Source organism: Heptranchias perlo, chromosome 5, assembly GCF_035084215.1.
Source record: "Heptranchias perlo isolate sHepPer1 chromosome 5, sHepPer1.hap1, whole genome shotgun sequence".
NCBI lineage: Eukaryota > Metazoa > Chordata > Chondrichthyes > Hexanchiformes > Hexanchidae > Heptranchias > Heptranchias perlo.
Genome location: NC_090329.1, coordinates 112,178,162 through 112,202,103, shown reverse-complemented (window position 1 = coordinate 112,202,103; position 23,942 = coordinate 112,178,162). Strand labels below are relative to the sequence as shown.

Genomic DNA, 23,942 nt, shown 5'->3' with positions numbered 1-23,942 from the left:
ACATTTCGGACTAAGATGAGGAGGAATTTCTTCACTCAGAGGGTCGTGAATATTTGGAATTCTCTACTCCAGAAGGCTGTGGATAACGCGCCCAGTGAAATCAGTGTGCTCCGCACGGAATCGCAGGCTAATTGGAGCCACTTACCTGTGCTTCCGGTGTTGGCAGTGTAGAAGGAGATGTGGGGTGGGGACGGTGATGTGGCAGACGGAGGGGAGGGGAATGAGTAAGTGTACTCACTTCGGATGACCTACTTAGGTGATTGAAGCGCCTCGTAAGCTGCGCGGCAGGCAGACTGCGCATGCGCAGCAAGGTCTGTCAGCTGGAGGAGCCCTCTATAAAGGGGCAGTCCTCCACTGACTGATGCTGCAGAAAATAGGAAAAATTACAGCATGTAGCAGCCCAGGGGGAAGGCTGCTCCCAGGTTTAATGATGCCTCACTCCAGGTATCATTGGATGGGGTAAGGAGGAGGGGGAGGACAGAGATCTTCCCCCCGGCAGGCGGGAGGAAGCGGCCTGCCTCTGCCACCTAGAAGGCCTGGCTCGAGGTGACAGAGGAGGTCACCAGCACCACGAACATATCGCGCACCTGCATATAGTGCAGGAGGCGCTTCAATCACCTAAGTAGGTCATCCGAAGTGAGTACACTTACTCATTCCCCTCCCCTCCGTCTGCCACATCACCACCCCCACCCCACATCTCCTTCTACACTGCCAACACTACTCTATCACATCACCCCTCACACCCACTCAAAGTTCATCCTCATCTTACCTGCACTTACTCACCTCGCCAGTACTCATCCCACCATTACCACTCAACCCAATCCTCATACAATCTCATGGCTCTATCTCATACTCACCCTCTCATGCATCTCTTTCACGGTCAGCCTCACTCAACCTGCCACTACCTGTGCTGCAGCCATCACGTACGTGCAATAGGAAGCGTAAGGCAAACGTGTCGTGAGCATGAAGGGGATGCACAAGGGTGTTTGAGGGTTTGTCATGGTGTTTACCTATATTTAATTTCTGATCAACTCACATTACATATTATATTGTCACCACTGCTGCCACGTCTTTGCGAATCTTGTCTGGTTTGTGCAATAATGCCCTTTCCTGAGGATCACTATGGAGACCCACAACTGATGACACCCATTGTGTCACTGCAGAGTGGGTGTAGGTGTATTTGCAGGGCTCTTTTGTGCAGACGACTGAGAGATGTTGGCGATGTCCTCGGTGGCACCCTGGAAGGATGCGGAGGAGAAGTTGTCGAGGGCAGTGGTGACTTTGACAGCAACAGGTAAGAAGATGGTGCTCGGGCCAGCCTGGAGCAGCTCGGCCTGAAGGAGGCTGCAGATGTCCACGACCACATGTCGAGTGACTCTGAGCTTCCGTATGCACTGCTGCTCAGAGAGGTCCAGGAAGCTGAGCCTCAGTCTGTGGACCCTGTGGCGAGGGTAGTGCCTTCTGCGACACATCTCTCTCTGCTGTTGCCCTCCCTCCTGCTGTGCAGGTGGATGTGTCACAGCACTGTGTTGTTGAGCTCCACGTGTCAGAGGTGGACGGCGTGGCCGGCGAGGCTGGTGATGCTGTTCGTCCTCCGAGGAGGTCATGACTGCAGCTACGGCAGCCCCCATCTGCAAGATCTACATTTGAGGGGGTCCGCAAGGTAGGTACATGTGTCTGGACACCGGGGTAAGTGTGCAAGTTGGTGAATTTTATTGTTAGGAGAAGGGTGGTGGACGCCAAACTTTGTCCAAAGTGACAGAGTGGCCTCCTGCAATGAGTGAGGGTCTCCCCCCCACCCCCACCTGTCAAATGGACCTTTGCAGCTGCCACAGGGTGATGGCTGCGACACGTCCATTTGAACTGGGAGTGTTTCACCCAGTACGGGAAACAGTCTCAGTTTATTTCAAAATTGCCGGCGGGAGTCCCACATGTGGGGGCTGCACGCGCATGTCAGCACGTCACTGGGCAACCCGGAAGTGGGCGGGTTGGAGCCGGGATCCAGACCCACCCCGGGAATCCTCGATTTTCGCAGCCCCCCCGCCATGAACGCACCCGATCGGGGGTGCGAAAATCGAGCCCCATGCGTATATTCAAGACTGAGATCAATAGATTTTTGGAGTCTAGGGGAATCAAGGGATAACGGGATCGGGCGGGAAAAGTTGAGGTCGAAGGTCAGCTATGATCTTATTGAATAGCAGAGCAGGCTCAAGGGATCATATGGCCTACTCCTGTTTCTATTTCTTATGTTCTGATGTTAATCACACCTGGCCTCCACCCTATCAGAGACCCTCCCTTTTGTTCTTTCCTCCCCTCCCCTTTCTCCCCCCCACTTTCCCTGGCTCCGTACTTGCTTATAAACTGTTTAAACTTCAACTTCTCCCACTTTTGACGAAGGGCCATCGACCTAAAAATAATGTTAACTTTCTTCCTTTCTCCACGGATGCTGCCTGACTTGCTGAGTATTTCCTGCATTTTCTGTTTTTATTTCAGATTTCCAGCATCTGCTGTATTTTGCTTTTGAAGAAGATTGCAAACTTACTTTTAAATATGACTTTGCACTTGGCTGGAGCTGTACTGCACCTGGTGCAATCTGAAACTGGTGTGAGGCAGTAACATCGATGCAGAGCATCTCTCCTGGCTTTAGTGTGTTTACGAATCAGATCAAGACCTGAGTCCCAAATTATACTAGCACTTTATTGTGAATGTGCACCCAAAATCATTTTGCATCAATGCAAAACTGGCACTATGGCTGCACTTTCAACAATATCTGGAGGATATTTCCCATTTGAAGATAATAGGTAGATAATTGATAAAGAAGTTCTTTGAAACAAACCAAGCACTCGGATTCATTTCTTGAGGGATAGAATTGAAATGCAGAGAAGTTATATTAAACTTGTAACACCACACTTAGAGCACTATGCACAGTTCTGGTCTCCATATTATAAAAAGGATATAGAGGCACTGGAAAAGGTACAAAAAAGATTCACAAGGATGGTATCAGAATTGAGAGGATATACTAATCAGGAAAGGCTGAATAGGCTAGGGCTCTTTTCTCTAGAAAAGAGAAGGCTGAGGGGTGACCTGATAAAGGTCTTTAAAAATTTTTTTTTTTTTATTCGTTCACGGGATGTGGGCGTCGCTGGCAAGGCCGGCATTTATTGCCCATCCCTAATTGCCCTCGAGAAGGTGGTGGTGAGCCGCCTTCTTGAACCGCTGCAGTCCGTGTGGTGACGGTTCTCCCACAGTGCTGTTAGGAAGGGAGTTCCAGGATTTTGACCCAGCGACAATGAAGGAACAGCGATATATTTCCAAGTCGGGATGGTGTGTGACTTGGAGGGGAACATGCAGGTGGTGTTGTTCCCATGCGCCTGTTGCTCTTGTCCTTCTATGTGGTAGAGGTCGCGGGTTTGGGAGGTGCTGTTGAAGAAGCCTTGGCGAGTTGCTGCAGTGCATCCTGTGGATGGTGCACACTGCAGCCACAGTGCGCCGGTGGTGAAGGGAGTGAATGTTTAGGGTGGTGGATGGGGTGCCAATCAAGCGGGCTGCTTTATCTTGGATGGTGTCGAGCTTCTTGAGTGTTGTTGGAGCTGCACTCATCCAGGCAAGTGGAGAGTATTCCATCACACTCCTGAATTGTGCCTTGTAGATGGTGGAAAGGCTTTGGGGAGTCAGGAGGTGAGTCACTCGCCGCAGAATACCCAGCCTCTGACCTGCTCTCGTAGCCACAGTATTTATATGGCTGATCCAGTTAAGTTTCTGGTCAATGGTGACCCCCAGGATGTTGATGGTGGGGGATTCGGCGATGGTAATGCCGTTGAATGTCAAGGGGAGGTGGTTAGACTCTCTCTTGTTGGAGATGGTCATTGCCTGGCACTTATCTGGCGCGAATGTTACTTGCCACTTATGAGCCCAAGGGGTTTGATAAAGTAGTCATAGAGAAAATGTTTCCACTTGCAGGGGAGACCAAAACTAGGGGCCATAAATATAAGGTAATCACCGATAAATCCAATAGGGAGTTCAGGAAAAAGTTCTTTTACTCAAAGTGTGATAATAATTTGGAACTTGCTACCACATGGAGTAGTTGAGGCGAATAGCATAGATGCATTTAAGGGGAAGTTCAATAAGCACATGAAGGAGAAAGGAATAGAAGGATATGCTGAAAGGGACGGAAGGAGGCTCGTGCGGAGCATAAACATCGGCATAGACCAGTTGGACCAAATGGCCTGTTTCTGTGCTGTAGACTCTATGGGCTCAATTTGCAAAGTGAAAAACGGGTGGGTTGGGGATGGGGGAGTCAGTGAAAATTGCCACCACTTCAGACCTGCCCCCAACCTGCCCATTTCCGGTTTTCAACGGGGCGGGAAGAGGGGCGGGTCAAGCCTTAAAACCTTTCAAGGAGGCTTCGGGTCTCCATTTTTCTGAACTTCCCGATTTCAACCCGGGGGGGGGGGGAGGGGGGGCTGAGATTCCCAGGCCTTCTGTTTTACGCCTCGTTAAAGGAAGCGAGAAGGCTCAAGATTCACAGGTACACAGCTTGTGGGCCCGGAGTAGCAGGAGTGTTTCCCGCAGGCCCAACAAGCCTATCTGAATCGACCCCCCAACGATCGTGGATCCCCGATCGCGGACCCCCCCCTCACCACCGATCACGGATCCTCGACCATGATCCTCCCCCCCGACCCCGATCCTCCCCCCCACACTCCGATCATCCAACCACCGACCCCAATCCTCCGACCCTCGATCCTCTTCCTCAAGATCGCGGACCCCCACGATGACCCTCCGATCCCGACACCCCCCCATGACTGACCCGCGATCCCTCCCCCCATGACTCACGACTCCCATGCCAACCTATGACCACCCATGCCAACTTACACCCACCAATGCCCTCGTGCCCACCCATGCCCCCGCATCCATACAAACAAAGACTTACCTGAACACGTCCTCTCCCTGGCTGGTCTCCCATCTGACTGAGGCCAGCCTGTCAATCAGGCTGTTCAGTCGGACGGGAAACCGACAGAAAAAAATAAAAGAGGTCCTTATGTCAAAGTCGTAAGGATGTCCGGGAAACCTGTACTATTGAGTATCCTGTCCTCAATTTGACACCCCCGCCCCCTTCCCGGCTCGGTTTTAAAATTGAGCCCTATATAATTCTATGTACTGACATAAGTTATGAAAGCTTATTGATGAGCATTGCATTTCCCAGATCCAAAGGATTTGTACTGGATGGTTTCCCTCATACAGCAGATGATGTTCAGTACCTGGCAAGCCATAGCTTGTTCCCGGACGCAGCCATCCTAATAAAGGTTGAAGAGAGTAATGTGGTAGATTGGATTCTTCCCCCACAACTAGCAAAATGGAGAGAAAGATGCAACCAAAAGCTAGGACGCAAGAATAAAATAAAAGAACTAAAGAAAAAAATAAAGGTATGCATCAAAGATTTCTTGCCACTGAAACCCTGTAGTAGTACAGAAAGTGGCCTCTTGTAACATATTAATTATTGTAAATAATCAAACCTTACTATGTTCGTTTCATTTGTCCGAATATTTTTAATAAATTGTACTGAGTACCTTTGTAAGTACCTTCAGTGACTTAACACCTATGTTTCTTCTAATTATGGGCCATGCCATCACCAAATTCAGGCAAACTAAACGTATGGTGGAATCTAATCTTCCAGACTAGTAGAAATTATTTGGGCTCATTGAAGGGCTTCCATAATATCCACTTCCACTTCGTGGGCAAACTTCACCGAAGGTATCTAGAAAGTGACCATCAGGATTAACCAACACCTTTACAGAGCATTACTGTTTAGATTAGGTTGATTTCCATTTTATCACTTTTTACAAGTGCCTTCCTATTCTTTAGGGTTGGGAGTCCCTGAGAGTGCATAGTGGCCGACCATCGGTGTATCATACTGTCAGTCAATGGAGGCAATTTTAAATCCCTCCGCCCAGTGAAAACGAGGTGGCAGCAGAGTTAAAATCAAGTTGGTCGACATCAGCCTATTCCTGCTCTCCCACCATTTTAACTCATGCCTTCCACTGGTCTGTCCAGATGCCCATTTGAATCAGACGGGAGCATAATTAATCAATGCAAATCAGGGTCCTCTGATATACATAGGACGCTGATGCAATTTAGAGGGACTACTGGACAGAGCTTTGGATGCCCGCACAAAAGAAACTAGCAGTCAAGAGGAAGAGGCCCCATATGATTAGTGTGGGCAGCTGCTGTCCCGGGCTCCTCACCACAATGATCAGCCCACACCACCCCACCCACAGACTTACTTTTCTGCTGGTCGGCATGGCATCTGAACCATCTGATTTTGCACTGACAAGCTGCAGCGGAATACACCTTCCGGGCATGGAGCTGGTTGGCGGCATGTTAATGAAGCCCTGGTCTCAAAGTGGCTTGTTCCTCCCACCAGAGGGATCTGACAGCCAGCGCTTCACGGGTCGGCCACCTGAAAGTTAGCCCAATGTTTATTTTGTAGTGTCTGCTTCTCAGTGTTTGCTGTCAAAAATCAACCATGGTCATGCCAGAATGCTGTAGAGCAAATTTTTTCCACTGAAATACTCGATTTCATTATCTTATAGCTTGTTTCCCTGCTCTGTGATGTGGCTGCCCTTCCTGATGGAGAATCCACCATGTCCCAACCAGAAGCAGTGGGACACCAACAGTTTGCTCAATTATGCAAGCAAAAATGTTTATCTTCAGCTGCTGCACATAACTGCTGTAAAGGTTGAGATTTACAATCAGTGACACATAGGGACATTTGTAGGTAGAGAGTTGATCACGTGACATCTGCAAAAGTCACTGCATTTAAATTATAAAGATTAGGTCCCCTGTAGTTGAGTATCTTTTCTCCTGGTTTTGCGCCAGCAAATGTTGTTTGAGAAGTTCAAGAACCAGAAAGCTACCTACAAGCGGGCAAAGAAGGGATCTGAGGGTGGAGAAGAGGGGAAACCAAAGGTGGGGGAGGGATTTGAAGGAAGGAAACCAGAGGTGGGAGGAACTTTGATTCCACCAGCAACCAATAGTAACACACTGAAATGGCACTCATAACTAATAGTAATACTGGTTACACTCACAGACTGGCATTTCTGCGGCCGCAGACGTGACTCCAGGATGGTTTGTTGCCTCCCTGGTGCTAGGGTCAAGGATGTAACGGAGCAGCTGCAGGACATTCTGAAGTGGGAGGGTGAACAGCCAGAGGTCGTGGTCCATATCGGTACCAACGACATAGGTAAAAAAAGGGATGAGGTCCTGCAAGCAGAATATAGGAAGTTAGGAAATAAATAAAAAAGCAGGACCTCTAAGGTAGTAATCACAGGATTACTCCCAGTGCCACATGCTAGCAAGAGCAGAAATAGGAGAATAGACCAGATGAATGCGTGGCTTGAGAGCTGGTGTAGGAGGGAGGGGTTAAAATTCCTGAGGCATTGGGACCGATTCTTGGAAAAACGGGTTGCACCCAAGCAGAACCGGGACCAATATGCTCTCGGGGGCATTTGCTAGTTCTGTTGGGGAGGGTTTAAACCAGTATGGCAGGGGGATGGGAACCAAAGGGCAGGTCCAGATAGGACAAATTTAGACCAGGAAACGGGAAGTAGGAAAGCAGTTAGTGACGTAGTTAGCAACTCAGAAAGGCAAAAGAAGCAAAGGTTAAATAGTGTTCAGCACAGGAATTTGATGGGGTTAAAGGGTATATACTTCAATGCAAGGAGTATTACAAACAAAGCAGATGAGCTAAGGGCACAGATAGACACATGGCAGCATGATATCATTGCTATAACGGAAACCTGGCTTAAAGAGGGGGATAATTGGCAGCTCAATATCCCAGTTGTGAGAAGGGATGATCTGCTAAATGGATCATCAATCCAGGCCATATGGGTTGAGCTAAGAAATAAAAAAGGGGCAGTCACACTACCAGGAGTGTACTATAGACCCCCGAATAGTGAAAGGGAGATCGAAAAACAAATATGTAGGCAAATTTCTGAGTGCAAAAATAAGAGGGCAATAATAGTAGGGGACGTCAACTACCCTAACATCAACTGGGATTCAAACAGTGTGAGGGGCACAGAGGGTGCAAAATTCTTGATCGGTGTCCAGGAGAACTTTTTTAGCCAGTATGTGACAAGCCCAACAAGAGGGTATGCAATTCTTGATTTAGTCCTGGGAAATGAAGGTGGGCAAGTGGGTGAAGTGACATTGGGGATAGTGACCACAATTCAGTTAGTTTTAGCACAATTATGGAAAAGGACAGAGTTAAATTAGGAGTAAATGTTTTAAATTGGGGGAAGGCAAATTTTACAGAACTAAAAGGTGATTTGGCAGAAGTGGACTGGATACAACTACTTGAGGAGAAATCAGTGGCAAGCCAATGGGAGGCACTAAAAAGTGAAATTCTACGGGTACAATGCAGACATGTCCCCTCAAAGAAAAAGGGTGGCACTGCCAAATTTAGAGCCCCTGGTTGTCTAGAAGTATACAGGGCAAGATAAAGCAGAAAAAGAAAGCTTATGACTGTCACAGAAAACTAACCACTGCAGAAAGTCTAGAGGAGTATAGAAAGTACAGGGATGACGTAAAAAAGGAAATAAGGAAAGCAAAGAGAGGGCATGAAAAAATATTAGTTCGTAAGATTAAAGAAAACCCAAAGATGTTTTATCAGTACATTAAGAACAAGAGAATAGCTGAGGAAAAGGTGGGACCTATCAGGGATGATAAGGGTAACTTGTGTGTAGAAGCAGAGGATGTGGGTAGGGTTTTGAATGAATAGTTTATCTCTGTATTCACAAAGGAAAGGGATGATCCGGACGTCGTAGTTAAAGAGGAGAGGTGTGAAATATCGGATAAGATAAACATAATGAGAGAGGAAGTACTAGAGGGACTGGAATCCTTGAAAGTTGATAAGTCACCAGGGTCCAATGGATTGTTTCCTAGGCTATGGAAGGAAGCCACGGAGGAAATAGCAGATGCTCTGAGGATCATTTTCCAATCCTCACTAGATACAGGGGAGGTACGGAGGACTGGAAGACTGAAAATGTAGTACCATTGTTTAAAAAGGGTACGAGGGAAAGGCCAAACAATTATAGACTGGTCAGTCTTACCTCGGCAGTGGGTAAACTATCTCAATACTCAGAGATAGGATAAACTGTCACTTGGGAAGGCATGGTTTAATCAGGGACAGTCATGCCTTACAAATCTGATTAAATTCTTTGAAGAAGTGACAAGGAGGATTGATGAGGGTAGTGCAGTGGATGTTGTGTACATGGATTTTAGTAAGGCATTTGACAAGGTCCCACATGGCAGACTGGTCAGAAAGTTAAAAGCCCATGGGATACAGGGAAATGTGGCGAATTGGATCCAAAATTGGCTCAGTAACAGGAAACAAAGGGTAAAAGTCGATGGATGCCTTTGCAAATGGAAATCCATTTCCAGTGCTCAGTGTTGGGTCCCTTGCTGTTTGTGGTATATATTAATGATTTGGACTTGAATGTAGGGGGCATGATTGGCAAATTTGCAGACGACACAAAAATTGGCCATGTAGTTGATAGTGAAGAGGATAGCTGTAGACTCCAAAAAGATATCAATGGGTTGGTGGAGTGGGCAGAAAAGTGGCAAATGGAGTTCAACCCAGAGAAGTGTGAGGTAATGCACTTAGGGAGGGCAAACAGTAAAAGGGAATACGCAGTAAACGGGAATATATTGAGAGGGGTAGAGGAAGTGAGAGACCTTGGAGTGCATGTGCACAGGTCCCTGAAGGTGGCAGTACAGGTAGATAAGGTCGTGAAGAAGGCATACGGAATGCTGTCCGTTATTAGCCGAGGTATAGAATGCAAAAGCAGGGATGTAATGATGGAACTGTATAAAACGCTGGTAAGGCCACAGCTGGAGTATTGTGCGCAGTTTTGGTCACCACATTACAGGAAGGACGCAATTGCTCTGGAGACAGTGCAGAGAAGATTTACAAGAATGTTGCTAGGACTTGAAAATTGCAGTTACGGGGAGAGATTGGATAGGCTGGGGTTGTCTTCCTTGGAGCAGAGGAGGCTGAGGGGAGATTTGATTGAGGTGTACAAAATTATGAGGGGCCCAGATAGAGTAGACAGGAAGTAGCTGTTTCCCCTAGCGGAGAATTCAAGAACTAGAGGACATTGATTTAAGCTGATTGGTGGAAGGATTAGAGGGGACATGAGGAAAAACTTTTTTAACCAGAGGTTGGTGGGTGTATCGAATTCGCTGCCCGAATTGGGGTAGAGGCAGGGACCCTCAACTCTATTAAAAAGTACCTGGACCCGCACCTAAAGTGCTGTAAGCCGCAGGGCTACAGACCAGGTGCTGGAAGGTGGGATTAGAATGGGCACCTGGTTGTTCTTCGAGCCGTCATGGACTCGATGGGCCAAATGGCCTCCTTCTGTGCTGTATCTTTTCTATGGTTCTGCTCAGATTCACCTCATAACCAACAGTAATACAATAATACACTGATATTCCATATGCAACTGATAGTAATAGGTCTAATGTTCCAATATCATGCCTGTAACTAATAGTAATCCTATAACCCACTGATATTCACCCTGTAACTACAGCCAGAATCCCTCTGCACTGCTCAAGTTGGGGTCAAGCTCTCCAGTTAAGGCCACTTTTAACAGGCCCCATCTCCCTCCTTATCTCTTTCTACTCTGGTTTGGATTTAGGTTCTCTCTGAAGGTGACAATACTAAACTGGGAGCCTCAGTCAGAGCCTACCTGTTCTTGGACTTCACATGTCAAAATCAGCCAGCACAGACCGACTTAAACCAAACCGAGCGATCGTACAAAGGGCACTTCTCACAGGGTGCATCGTCCTAAACTCAACTCAGCATCAACATTTCTAAACCACTCCCTGGGCTCTGGCTCAATAAAGGAGAGTTTTCATAGAATAATAGAAAATTACAACACAGGAGGAGGTCATGCGGGCCCCAGTACTGGCGCTCTCTTCTGTAAACACATCCCTCTCCACCCTCGATCCTTTTATATTCATTGTTTCAAATACTTACCTTATTCCATTTTAAATGATGTTCTCATATCTACCTCAATGGTCACTGTGATCAAGCATCCCACGTTCCAATAACCCACAGTTCAAAAGCATTCCTTCTCTCTTCCTCCTTAGTTCTTTCAGTGAGAATCCTCAGTCTCCGTCACCATGTTCCCCATTTGCTCACTGGTGGTAACAATTTTTCACTACCCACGGTAATGTCCCCAGGCTTCACTCGCCCCTTTACTGGCTGCTCCTTCTGTGGCTCTGCTCCTACTGCTTCCGGCTCGCCAGGAATTGCTGGGCCCCATGCCCACCCCATTCCCCAGTCACCCTCTCACCCCTACCCTTCCTAGCCCAAATCCCCCTTTCTCCCTCTCCATATGCCCGAGCCCATCTCCAGACCCCCATTCCCCCATTCCCCAGTCTCCTTTTTGCCTCTCTCTTCCCCAGAGCACTCATCCCCCGACCCTCATTCCCCAGTCTCCCTCTCTCCCCCAAGCCCCCAGCCTTTCTCCATTCGAACTCCTATCCCCGACCTTAATTCCCCAGTCCCCCTCTCTCACCCTGAGTCCCCATCCCTTGACCCCCATTGCCAAGCCTGCCTCTCTCCTCCAAGCCTCCATCCTCGTCTTCCTCCCTCCCCCTGAACCCCCATCCCCAACCCCCATTCCTCAGTCTCCCTCTCCACACGAGCCCCCATCCCCTGACCTCCATACCCCAGTCCCTTGTTTCCCTCTCCCCTGACCCCAGTCTGCTACCACTCTCACTCCTTCATCCCAATCCTCCTACTGCTCCCAGTCCCCAGTCACTCACTCTTCCCTGCCCTCCAGTCCCTGTTCACCCTCTTCCAACCCAGCCCCGTACCTCTTCCCACTCAGTCTCTTTCCTTCCCCCCGCTCCCAGACTCCTGCTTGTCTCATCACCAGCCGGCCCTGTTTACAGTCAACCCTAAGCTGGGGCCGGCTGTCTGCGGCGAAGGTGGGGGAAGACGGTGATGAGTTGGCGGCTTTTCTGTGGCAGCAACCAGTGACATCACCGAGCGGGGGTCCCTACTGCAGCAAGAAATTTAAAGGGCAACGTTCTCCCTGGCTGCTAGCAGCAGTGCCCGGGGAGATCCATGCCCTATTCTGGGAGACTCCCGAACAATCCGGGACACAGGTTACAAAATGCAGTTAAGTGCTTGGAATTAAAAACAGAAAGTGAACCTGTAACACGAGACTTATGTCAGTTTGGGCTCAGTTGGTAAAACTCTCGTCTGAATCTGGAAGGTTGCAGGTTCAAGCTCACTCCAGGTCTTGGAACATTTAATCTAGTTTGACACTTCAGCACAGTAATAAGGAATGCTGCAATGTTGGAAATGCCGTCTTTCAGATAAGACGTTAAAACAAGGCCATGTTTGCCTGTTCAGGTGGGTATTAAAGATCCCATGGTAGGATTTGAAGAAGATCACAGAATTCTCCATGTGTCTTGGCCAACAATCATCCCTCAAAGTACACTGCCAAAATAGATTAGCTGGTGATGTATCTCATTTGCTGCTTTGGGACATTGCTATGCGCAAAAATGATGGCCATTTTGGCCGACATAACAGTGACTACACTTCAAAAGCAATTCATTTGTTGTAAAGCACTTTCAGATATCCTGAGGAAATGAAAAGTGTTACATAAATGCAAGTTCTTTCTCTGCGCACAAAGATAAATATTGTCCGGTAAAATGAGAGGTGTGACTTTATCGCCCTTTATTCTTTTTTTTATATTCGTTCATGGGATGTGGGTGTCGCAGGCAAGGCCGGCATTTATTGCCCACCACTAATTTCCCTTGAGAAGGTGGTGGTGAGCCGCCTTCTTGAACCGCTGCAGTCTGTGTGGTGAAGGTTCCCCCACAGTGCTGTTAGGAAGGGAGTTCCAGGATTTTGACCCAGCGACGATGAAGGAACGGCGATATATTTCCAAGTCGGGATGGTGTGTGACTTGGAGGGGAACGTGCAGGTGGTGTTGTTCCCATGTGCCTGCTGCTCTTGTCCTTCTAGGTGGTAGAGGTCGCGGGTTTGGGAGGTGCTGTGGAAGAAGCCTTGGCGAGTTGCTGCAGTGCATCCTGTGGATGGTACACACTGCAGCCACTGTGCGCCGGTGGTGAAGGGAGTGAATGTTTAGGGTGGTGGATGGGGAGCCAATCAAGCGGGCTGCTTTGTCCTGGATGGTGTTGAGCTTCTTGAGTGTTGTTGGAGCTAAACTCATCCAGGCAAGTGGAGAGTATTCCATCACACTCCTGACTTGTGCCTTGTAGATGGTGGAAAGGCTTTGGGGAGTCAGGAGGTGAGTCACTCGCCACAGAATACCCAGCCTCTGACCTGCTCTTGTAGCCACGGTATTTATATGGCTGGTCCAGTTAAGTTTCTGGTCAATGGTGACCCCCAGGATGTTGATGGTGGGGGATTCGGCAATGGTAATGCCGTTGAATGTCAAGGGAAGGTGGTTAGACTCTCTCTTGTTGGAGATGGTCATTGCCTGGCACTTATCTGGCGCGAATGTTACATGCCACTTATGAGCCCAAGCATGGATGTTGTCCAAGTCTTGCTGCATGCGGGCTCGGACTGCTTCATTACCTGAGGGGTTGCGAATGGAACTGAACACTGTGCAATCATCAGCGAATATCCCCATTTCTCACCTTATGATGGAGGGAAGGCCATTGATGAAGCAGCTGAAGATGGTTGGGCCTAGGACACTGCCGTGAGCAACTCCTGCAGCAATGTCCTGGGGCTGAGATGATTGGCCTCCAACAACCACTACCATCTTCCTTTATGCTAGGTATGACTCCAGCCACTGGAGAGTTTTCCCCCTGATTCCCATTGATTTCAATTTTACTAGGGCTCCTTGGTGCCACACTCGGTCAAATGCTGCCTTGATGTCAAGGGCAGTCACTCTCACCTCACCTCTGGAATTCAGCTCTTTTGTCCATGTTTGGACCAAGGCTGTAATGAGGTCTGGAGCCGAGAGGTCCTGGCAGAACCCAAACTGAGCATCGGTGAGCAGGTTATTGGTGAGTAAGTGCCGCTTGATAGCACTGTCGACGACACCTTCCATCACTTTGCTGATGATTGAGAGTAGACTGATGGGGCGATAATTGGCCGGATTGGATTTGTCCTGCTTTTTGTGGACAGGACATACGTGGGCAATTTTCCACATTGTCAGGCCGATGCCAGTGTTGTAGCTGTATTGGAACAGCATGGCTAGAGGCGCAGCTAGTTCTGGAGCACAAGACCTCAGCACTACAGCCGGGATGTTGTCGGAGCCCATAGCCAGTGCACTCAGCCGTTTCTTGATATCACGTGGAGTGAATCGAATTGGCTGAAGACTGGCTTCTGTGATGGTGGGGATATCGGGAGGAGGCCGAGATCCACTCGGCACTTCTGGCTGAAGATGGTTGCAAATGCTTCAGCCTTGTCTTTTGCGCTCACATGCTGGACTCCGCAATCGTTGAGGATGGGGATGTTTACAGAGCCTCCTCTTCCCATTAGTTGTTTAATTGTCCACCACCATTCACGACTGGATGTGGCAGGACTGCAGAGCTTTGATCTGATCCGTTGGTTGTGGAATCGATTAGCTCTGTCTATAGCATGTTGCTTCCGCTGTTTAGCATGCATGTAGTCCTGAGTTGTAGTTTCACCAGGTTGGCACCTCATTTTTAGGTATGCCTGGTGCTGCTCTTGACATGCTCTTCTACACTCCTCATTGAACCAGGGTTGATCCTCTGGCTTGTTGGTAATGGTAGAGTGAGGAATATGCCAGGCCATGAGGTTACAGATTGTGCTGGAATACAATTCTGCTGCTGCTGATGGCCCACAGCGCCTCATGGACGCCCAGTTTTGAGCTGCTAGATCTGTTCTGAATCTATCCCATTTAGCACAGTGGTAGTGCCACACAACACATTGGATGGTATCCTCAGTGCAAAGACGGGACTTTGTGGTGGTCACTCCTACCAATACTGTCATGGACAGATGCATTTGTGACAGGTAGATTGATGAGGATGAGGTCAAGTAAGTTTTTCCCTCGTGTTGGTTTGCTCACCACCTGCCGCAGGCCCAGTCTAGCAGCTATGTCCTTTAGGATTCGGCCAGCTCGGTCAGTCGTGGTGCTACCGAGCCACTCTTGGTGATGGACATTGAAGTCCCCCACCCAGAGTACATTCTGTGCCCTCGCTACCCTCAGTGCTTCCTCCAAGTGGTGTTCAACATGGAGGAGGACTGATTCATCAGCTGAAGGAGGGCGGTAGGTGGTAATCAGAAGGCGGTTTCCTTGCCCATGTTTGACCTGATGCCATGAGATTTCTTGGGGTCCAGAGTCAATGTTGAGGACTCACAGGGCCACTCCCTCCTGACTGTATATCACTGTACCACCACCTCTGGTGGTTCTGTCCTGGCGGTGGGACAGGACATATCCAGGGATGGTGATGGAAGAGTCTGGGACATTGGCTGAAAGGTATGATTCTGTGAGTATGGCTAAGTCAGGCTGTTGCTTGACTAGTCTGTGGGACAGCTCTCCCAATTTTGGCACAAGTCCCCAGATGTTAGTGAGGAGGACTTTGCAGGGTTGACTGGGCTTGGTTTGCCTTTGTCGTGTCCGGTGCCTAGTGGTCCGTCCAGTTTTATTCTTATTGTGACTTTTTTTAGCGAGATTTTGCAACTGAGTGGCTTGCTCGGCCATTTCAGAGGGCAATTAAGAATCAACCACATTGCTGTGGGTCTGGAGTCACATATCGGCCAGACCGGGTAAGGACAGCAGGTTTCCTTCCCTAAAGGACATTAGTGAACAGGATGGGTTTTTACGACAATCTGGTAGTTTCATGGCCACCATTACTGATATTAATATTTTAATTCCAGAATTTTATTTAATTAATTGAATTTAAATTCCCCAGCTGCCGTGGCGGGATTTGAACTCATAACTCCGGATTATTAGTCCAGGCTGCTGGATTACTAGTTCAGTAACATAACCACTATGCTACTGAACATGTGAACATGCAGTCTTTACAAATGTTTGATCTATACTTGTGGAAATATATTCAGGATTGAGCTTTTTACTTTGTGACAAAAACTCTAAAATGTTATTTTGAGACCAGATATAAAATGATTTAAAAATATTATTGTCTATGGCTACACTACATTTTGAAATCTATATGTAACTAGCCACTCATTATTGCCTTGCATTTTAGGATGAACAAATTGCTAAAAGAAGAGAGGAACTTTTGGCAGAGCAAGCTGAAAAAAAGAAAGAAAAAGAGGTAGAATTGCATTGTGATAAGAACAAAATTCTGGAAACACACAGTAGGTCCATTAGCATCTGAAACAGAAACGCTGGTTAGAATTTTGGGTGCAGATCCTTCCTGAGAACTTTAGGCCAAAATATTCATTTGTATTTTCCATTTTCAGATGCTGACAGATCTGCTCTGTATTTTCAGCATTATCTTTTTTTTAATTTCAGATTTCCACATTCATAGTTTTTTTTCTCTCTAGTGTGTTGTGATGTCATTTATACTTCAGAAGTATTGATTAGGCTATATATTCAGCTTATATTTGTTTTTTAAAAAAATGAAACATTGAATTAAATACAAAACCATAACCAAAAAATGATGATTGAATTTGACACCAATTCTACAGATTACAGATAATGGTGTACAATTTATTCCTAATTCTTGTGAGATACATATTTTCAGTAAGTATTCTGGTATACTGAGTTATCCAGGAGAATGTTTTAATGCAGACACTATTATAAAAACTGAAATTACAAAGTACTGTGAGAAATATGGAAACATTATATTGAAGTGTAAAAGAAATTCAGCATTGTAAAATGTTCTCCTTCGTACTAACTATACCCAACAATTTGGTGTTGTCCACAAATTTTGAAATTGTACTTCCGATTCCCAAGTCCAAATTGTTTATGTAAATGGTGAACAAGAATGGTCCCAGCACTGATCCTTGTGGAACACCACTTGCAACCTTTTGTCAATCTGAGTAACTACCTTTAACTCCTACACTCTATTTTCTGTTTTGTAGCCTGCTTGCTACTTGTCCCCTGACTCCATATGCTCTGACCTTAGTCATGAGTCTACAATGTGGTCCCTTATCGAAAGCCTTTTGAAAATCCAAATATATTACATCTACAGCATTACCCTTGTCTACCCTTTCTGTTACTTCTTCAAAGAATTCAATAAGTTTGGTCAAGCATGACCTCTCCTTTTGAAATCCATGCTGACTATTCTTTATTATATTTTTAGTTTCTAGATTTTTTCTATTACATCTTTGAGTAAGGATTCCATTATCTTTCCTACCACCAATGTTAAGCTTGATTAGTTTATCAGTTATCTCCCCCCCTCCTTCAGTCTTCAATGTCTTTATATCTTTTTTGATCTCTTCTTCCAATGTCATGCCCACCATGTTAGTCTCCCTGGTAAATAATGAGGCAAAGTAATTATTTAATATTTCTGCCATTTCGCTGTCATTACCTGTGAATGTATCGTGTGTAACGCTTAGTGGCCCTATGCCTATCTTGATTTTTCTTTTGATATTTATGTGTTTGTAGAATACTTTACTATTGCATTTTATATTCCTTGATAATTTAATTTACTTGTTTCTCTTTGCCTTCCTAATTGTGTTTTTTAACTTCTTTCCTAACCTTTTCGTATTCCCTTTTGTCATCCTCTCCTTTGTTGTCTATGTACTTAGTCTATGCCTTTTTCTTTTGTTTCAATTTTGCTTTTATTTCTTTATCCATCCATGGCTAGTTCTTGCTTTTTAGTGGGAATATTTCTCCTGGACTCTATTGATTACCATTTTAAATGTTTCCCGTTGCTGTTCTGTTTCTTCGTTTATCAGTAAATTTTTCCAGTTTATTTTCCCTAATTCCATTATCGTCCCCTGAAAATCAGCATATTTCCAGTTTTTTTCTTTGGTCTTTGTCTTACTTATGTCCTTCTCAATCTTTATCTTAAACCTTATGTTGTGATCGCTAGTGCTTAGATGTTCCCCAATACTTAATTCTCTTATCTGTTCTGGTTCATTTCCCATTACTAGATCCAGCAGTGCTTCCTCTCTTTTTCCTCTCTTACTGGGTAAGAAAGGAATCCTGCACACATTGTTAAAAACTCCATTCCTTGTAAGAACATAAGAAATAGGAGCAGGAGTAGGCCATACGGCCCCTCGAGAATAGAAAAACAGAATATTTTTTAAATGGTGAGAAACTATTACATGTTGGTGTTCAGAGAGACTTGGGTGTCCTCGTACAAGAAACACAAAAGTTAGTATGTAGGTACAGCAGGCAATTAGGAAAGCAAATGGTCAAATGGTATGTTAGCCTTTATTGCAAGGGGGTTGGAGTACAAGAGTAGGGAAGTCTTACAACAGGGCTTTAGTGAGATCTCACCTGGAGTACTGTGTACAGTTTTGGTCTCCTTATCTAAGGAAGGATATACTTGCCTTGGAAGCGGTACAACGAAGGTTCACTAGATTAATTCAATCAGATCATGGCTGATCTTCAACCTCAACTCCACTTTCCCACCTGATCCCCATATCCCTTGATTCCCCTAGAGTCCAAAAATCTATCCATCTTAGCCTTGAATATATTCAATGACTCAGCATCCACAGCCCTCTGGGGTAGAGAATTCCAAAGATTCACAACCCTCCGCGTGAAGAAATTCCTCCTCATCTCAGTCTTGAATGGCCGACCCCTTATCCTGCGACTATGCCCCCTAGTTCTAGATTCTCTAGCCAGGGGAAACAATCTCTCAGCAACTACCCTGTCAAGCCCCCTCATAATCTAATATGTTTCAATGAGATCACCTCTCATTCTTCTAAACTCCAGAGAGAATAGGCCCATTCTACTGTACCTCGCCGCACAAGACAACCCTCTTATCCTAGGAATTAATCTAGTAAACCTTCTCCAGACCACCCCTAAGACAAGTATATCCTTCCTTTGATAAGGAGACCAAAACTGTACACAGTACTCCCAGTGAGGTCTCACCAAAGCCCTGTACAATTGTAGTAAGACTTCCTTACTTTTGTACTCCAATCACCTTGCAATAAAGACCAACATTCCAATTGCTTTCCTAATTGCTTGCTGTACCTGCATGCTAACTTTTTGTTTTTCTTGCACGAGGACACCCAAGTCTCTCTCATCACCAACATTTAATAGTTTCTCACCATTTAAAATAATATTCTGTTTTTCTATTCTTCCGACCAAAGTGAATAACCTCACATTTCACCATATTATACTCCATCTGCCACCTTCTTGCCCACTCACTTAACCTGTCTATATCTACTCAACCTCTGCTCATAGGACAACCCTCTCATCTAAGGAATTAATCTAGTGAACCTTTGTTGTACCGCCTCCAAGGCAAGTATATCCTTCCTTAGGTAAGGAGACCAAAACTGTACCCAGTACTCCAGGTGCGGTCTCACCAAAGCCCTGTACAACTGTAGTAAGACTTCCCTACTCTTGTACTCCAACCCCCTTGCAAAAAGGCCAACACACCATTTGCCTTCCTAATTGCCTGCACTACCTAGATACTAACTTTTTGTGTTTCTTGTACGAGGACACCCAAGTCTCTCTGAACATTACACTCGGTCCCTTCATCTATGTTATTAATATAGATTGTAAATAGCTGAGGCCCAAGCACCGATCCTTGTGATACCCCACTAGTTACAGCCTGCCAACCTGAGAATGATCCATTTATCCCAACTCTCTGTTTTCAGTCCTTTAATCAATCCTCTATCCATGCTAATATATTACCCCCAACCCCATGAGCCCTTATCTTGTGTAACAATCTTTTATGTGGCACCTTATCGAATGCCTTTTGAAAATGCTTTACCTATCTCTTCTTGCCAGTTCATTTGGGGATAGTTAAAATCTCCCCTGATTATTATTCTCTGCCTTCACTTATTTCACATATTTGCTTACATATTTCATCCTCCACCTCCTTTCCACTATTAGGTGGTCTGTAGTGTACCCCTATTAGCGTGATCAATCCCTTGTCTTTTATTTCAATCCACATGGATTGTGTTTCTATCCTTCTGTTAATGGTGTCCCTTTTTTCTGCTGCCATTATGTTATCTCTGATTAGTACAGCTACTCCACCCCCCTTCTTCCTTCCCTATCCTATCTTATGTTATACCCTGCATAGAACATAAATCTGTCACAAAAAGAGAACAATTGAGAGTCTGAGAGTTCTGGTGAAATCTCAAATAGAAAATCTTTTAGAATACTTTGGTAACACTAGTGGCTTCACAAATAAATGCCATTGTCACAAATTTGTGGAGAATTTATAGACTGGACTTCGCTCTCCTCCCCATTTGAGGAAGGGCTTCATGGGAGGTCAGTTATATGTAAATCAGTATTTTTTGGAAGCTATTTCAAGAATAAGCTAGTGATCCATGTACGTAAATGTAAAACAAGCAATTAAATACATTAGCAAAGACATGTGTTTGTAATACAGTCCTGTGCAGTTTGTTTCATATGCATTTTCTGTCCTATGTATTTTGTTCTTTACTGGTTGACCTCCTATAGCACAGCTTATAGACTAAATTAAAAGTAGCATATTTTTGGAATTAAGTAGGCTCTGTACCTGGCACCTTTGACCCTACATTCTCATAAATTGTGTTGCAAGGTTTCTTTAGAGGCTCAGGTCTTGAACAGGCCCAAGACTTAAGCATAGTTAACATTTTAGTTAGAAACATAATTTTTAAATGTTTACATTCATTTCAACTCACTTAGTTAAACTTTCAGTCAGAACTTTTAAATGGGTAGAATTATTTCAACTTACTGAACTTTCAGTCATTAAGAACATAAGAACATAAGAAATAGGAGCAGGAGTAGGCCATATGACCCCTCGAGCCTGCTCTGCCATTCAATCAGATCACGGCTGATCTTCAACCTCAACTCCACTTTCCTGCCTGATCTCCATATCCCTTGATTCCCCTAGTGTCCAAAAATCTATCTATCTCAGTCTTGAATATACTCAACGACACAGCATCCACAGCCCTCTGGGATAGAGAATGCCAAAGATTCACAATCCTCTGCGTGAAGAAGTTCCTCTTCATCTCAGTCTTAAATGGCCGACCCTTTATCCTGCGACTATGCCCTGTAGTTCTAGACTCTCCAGCCATGGGAAACAACCTCTCAGCATCGACCTGTCAAGCCCCCTCTTGTACGTTTCAATGAGATCACCTCTCATTCTTCTAAGCTCCAGAGAGTATAGGCCTATTCTACTCAACCTCTCCTCATACGACAACCATCTCATCCCAGGAATTAATCTAGTGAACCAAAGTTGCACCCCATCTAAGGCAAGTATAGCCTTCCTTAGATAAGGAGACCAAAATGTATGCAGTACTCCAGGTGAGGTCTCACCAAGGCCCTGTACAATTGTAATAAGAGTTCCTTACTCTTTGTACTCCAACCCCCTTGCTATAAAAGCCAACATGCCATTTGCTTTCCTAATTGCCTGCCGTACCTGCATGCTAACTTTTTGTGTTTCTTGTAACAGGATACCCCCCAGTCTCTCTGGACACCAATATTTAATAGTTTCTCACTATTTAAAAAATATTCTTCTTCTCTATTCTTCCTACCAAAGTGAATAACCTCACATTTCCCCACATTATACTCCATCTGCCATTTTCTTGCCCACTCACTTAACCTATCTATATCCCTTTCCAGACTCTTTGTGTCCTCCTCACTGCTTACTTTCCCACCTAGCTTTGTATCATCAGCAAGCTTGGATACATTACACTCGGTCCCTTCATCCAAGTCATTAATATAGATTGTAAGTAGCTGAGGCCCAAGCACCGATCCTTGTGGTACCCCACTAGTTACAGCCTGCCAACCTGAAAATGACCCGTTTATCATTATTCTCTGTTTTCTGTCCGTTAACCAATCCTCTATCCATGCTAATATGTTACCCCAATCCTATGAGCCTATCTTGCGTAACAACCTTTTATGTGGCACCTTATTGAATGCCTTTTGAAAATCTATTATACTACATCCACTGGTTCCCCTTTATCTACCCTGCGAGTCACATCCTCAAAATACTGTAATAAATTTGTCAAACACAATTTCCCTTTCATAAAACCATGTTGACTCTGCCTAATCATATTATGATGATCTAAGTGCCCTGTTACCACTTCCTTAATAATGGATTCCAGCATTTTCCCGACGACTGATGTCAGGCTAACTGGCCTGTAGTTCCCTGTTTTCTTTCTCCCTTCTTTCTCGAATAGTGGGGTTACATTTGCTACCTTCCAACCCGCTGGGACCTTTCTAGAATCTAGGGAATTTTGGAACATCATAACCAATACATCCACTATCTCTGCAGCCACCTCTTTTAGAATCCTCTGATGTAGGAGAATTATCGGCTTTTAGTCCCATTAGTTTCTCAAGTACTTTTTCTCTACTGATAATAATTACTTTAAGTTCCTCACTCTCATTAGCCCCTTGGTTCCCCACTATTTCTGGTATGCTTTTTGTATCTTCTACTGTGAAGACAGATACAAAATATTTGTTTCATGCATCTGTCATTTCCTGATTCCCCACTATAATTTCTCCTGTCTCAGCCTCTAAGGGACCAACATTTACTTTTGCTACTCTCTTCCTTTTTACATATTTGTAGAAGCTCTTACAATCCGTTTTTATATTTCTTGCTAGTTTACTTTCGTAGTCTATTTTCTCCCTTTTTATCAGCTTTTTAGTTGTCCTTTGCTGGTTTCTAAAGCTCTCCCAATCCTCGGGCTTACTACTGTTCTTGCCAGCATTATAGGCCTCTTTTAATCTAATACTATCCTTAACTTCTTTAGTTAGCCATGGGTGGATCACTTTTCCCATGGAATTTTTATTTCAGCATGGAATTTGTTGACAATATTGAAATATTTCTTTAAATGTTTGCCATTGCTTTTCAACCGTCATACCCTTTAATTTAATTTCCCAAACTACCTTAGCCAAATCGCCCCTCATACCTATGCAATTGGCTAGTTTCGGACTTAAGTACGTCACTCTCAAACTCAATGTGAAATTCTATCATATTATGATCACCCTTCCCCGGAGGATCCTTTACTGTGAGATTACTAATTAACCCTGTCTCATTACACAATACAAGATCTAAAATAGCCTGTTCCCTGGTTGGTTCCATGACATATTGCTCTAGGAAACCGTCTCGAATGCATTCCATGAACTCGTCCTCCAAACTACCTTTGCTAAATTGATTTACCCAGTCTATATGAAGATTAAAGTCCCCCACAGTTATTGCATTACCTTTGTTACAAGCTCCTATTATTTCATGATTACTATTCTGTCCAACGGTATAGCTACTATTAGGGGGCCGATAAACAACTCCCACCAGTGTTTTCTGCCCCTTGTTATTTCTTATTTCCACCCATACTGATTCTATTTCCTGATCTTCCGAGCCAAGATCCTTTCTCATCACTGTCCTTATGTCATCCTTTATTATTAGGGCTACACTCCCTCCTTTTCCATTCTGTCTGTCTTTTCTAAATGTCACGTTCCCTGGAATATTTAGTTCCCAATCTTGGTCACTTTGCAACCATGTCTCTGTAATGGTTATTAGATCAAATCCATTTATCTCTATTTGTGCAACTAATTCATCTTTCTTGTTACGAATGCTCTGTGCATTCAGATAAAGAGCCTTTAATTTTGACTTTCTCCCATTTTTTCCTGTTTTGACCTTACTTGTTGATGCTCCATTATTGGTAAACTCTCTGACCCTTCCTGCCACACTCTGCTTATCTTTACCCAAATCACTACACTGCTCTGTTGCCTTGTCTTTTCTCATTAGATTTCTAAATTTCCCCTCACCTGACCCCCCCACCCTTTATAATTTAATCCTATCTACAGCCCTAGTTATTCTATTCACCAGGATACTGGTCCCAGCCTAGT

At 45.2% G+C, this 23,942-nt stretch overlaps 1 protein-coding gene across 1 annotated transcript in view; it reads left to right on the top strand.

Annotated features, from left to right (window-relative positions):
* ak9 (adenylate kinase 9) overlaps window positions 1-23,942 on the top strand; it is a 404,375-nt gene that overhangs the window by 250,078 nt on the left and 130,355 nt on the right. The window contains exons 22-23 of the mRNA XM_067985304.1: window positions 5,204-5,423; window positions 16,222-16,290. Coding sequence (XP_067841405.1) covers window positions 5,204-5,423; window positions 16,222-16,290 — 289 coding nt within the window. The remainder of the gene's footprint in view (window positions 1-5,203; window positions 5,424-16,221; window positions 16,291-23,942) is intronic.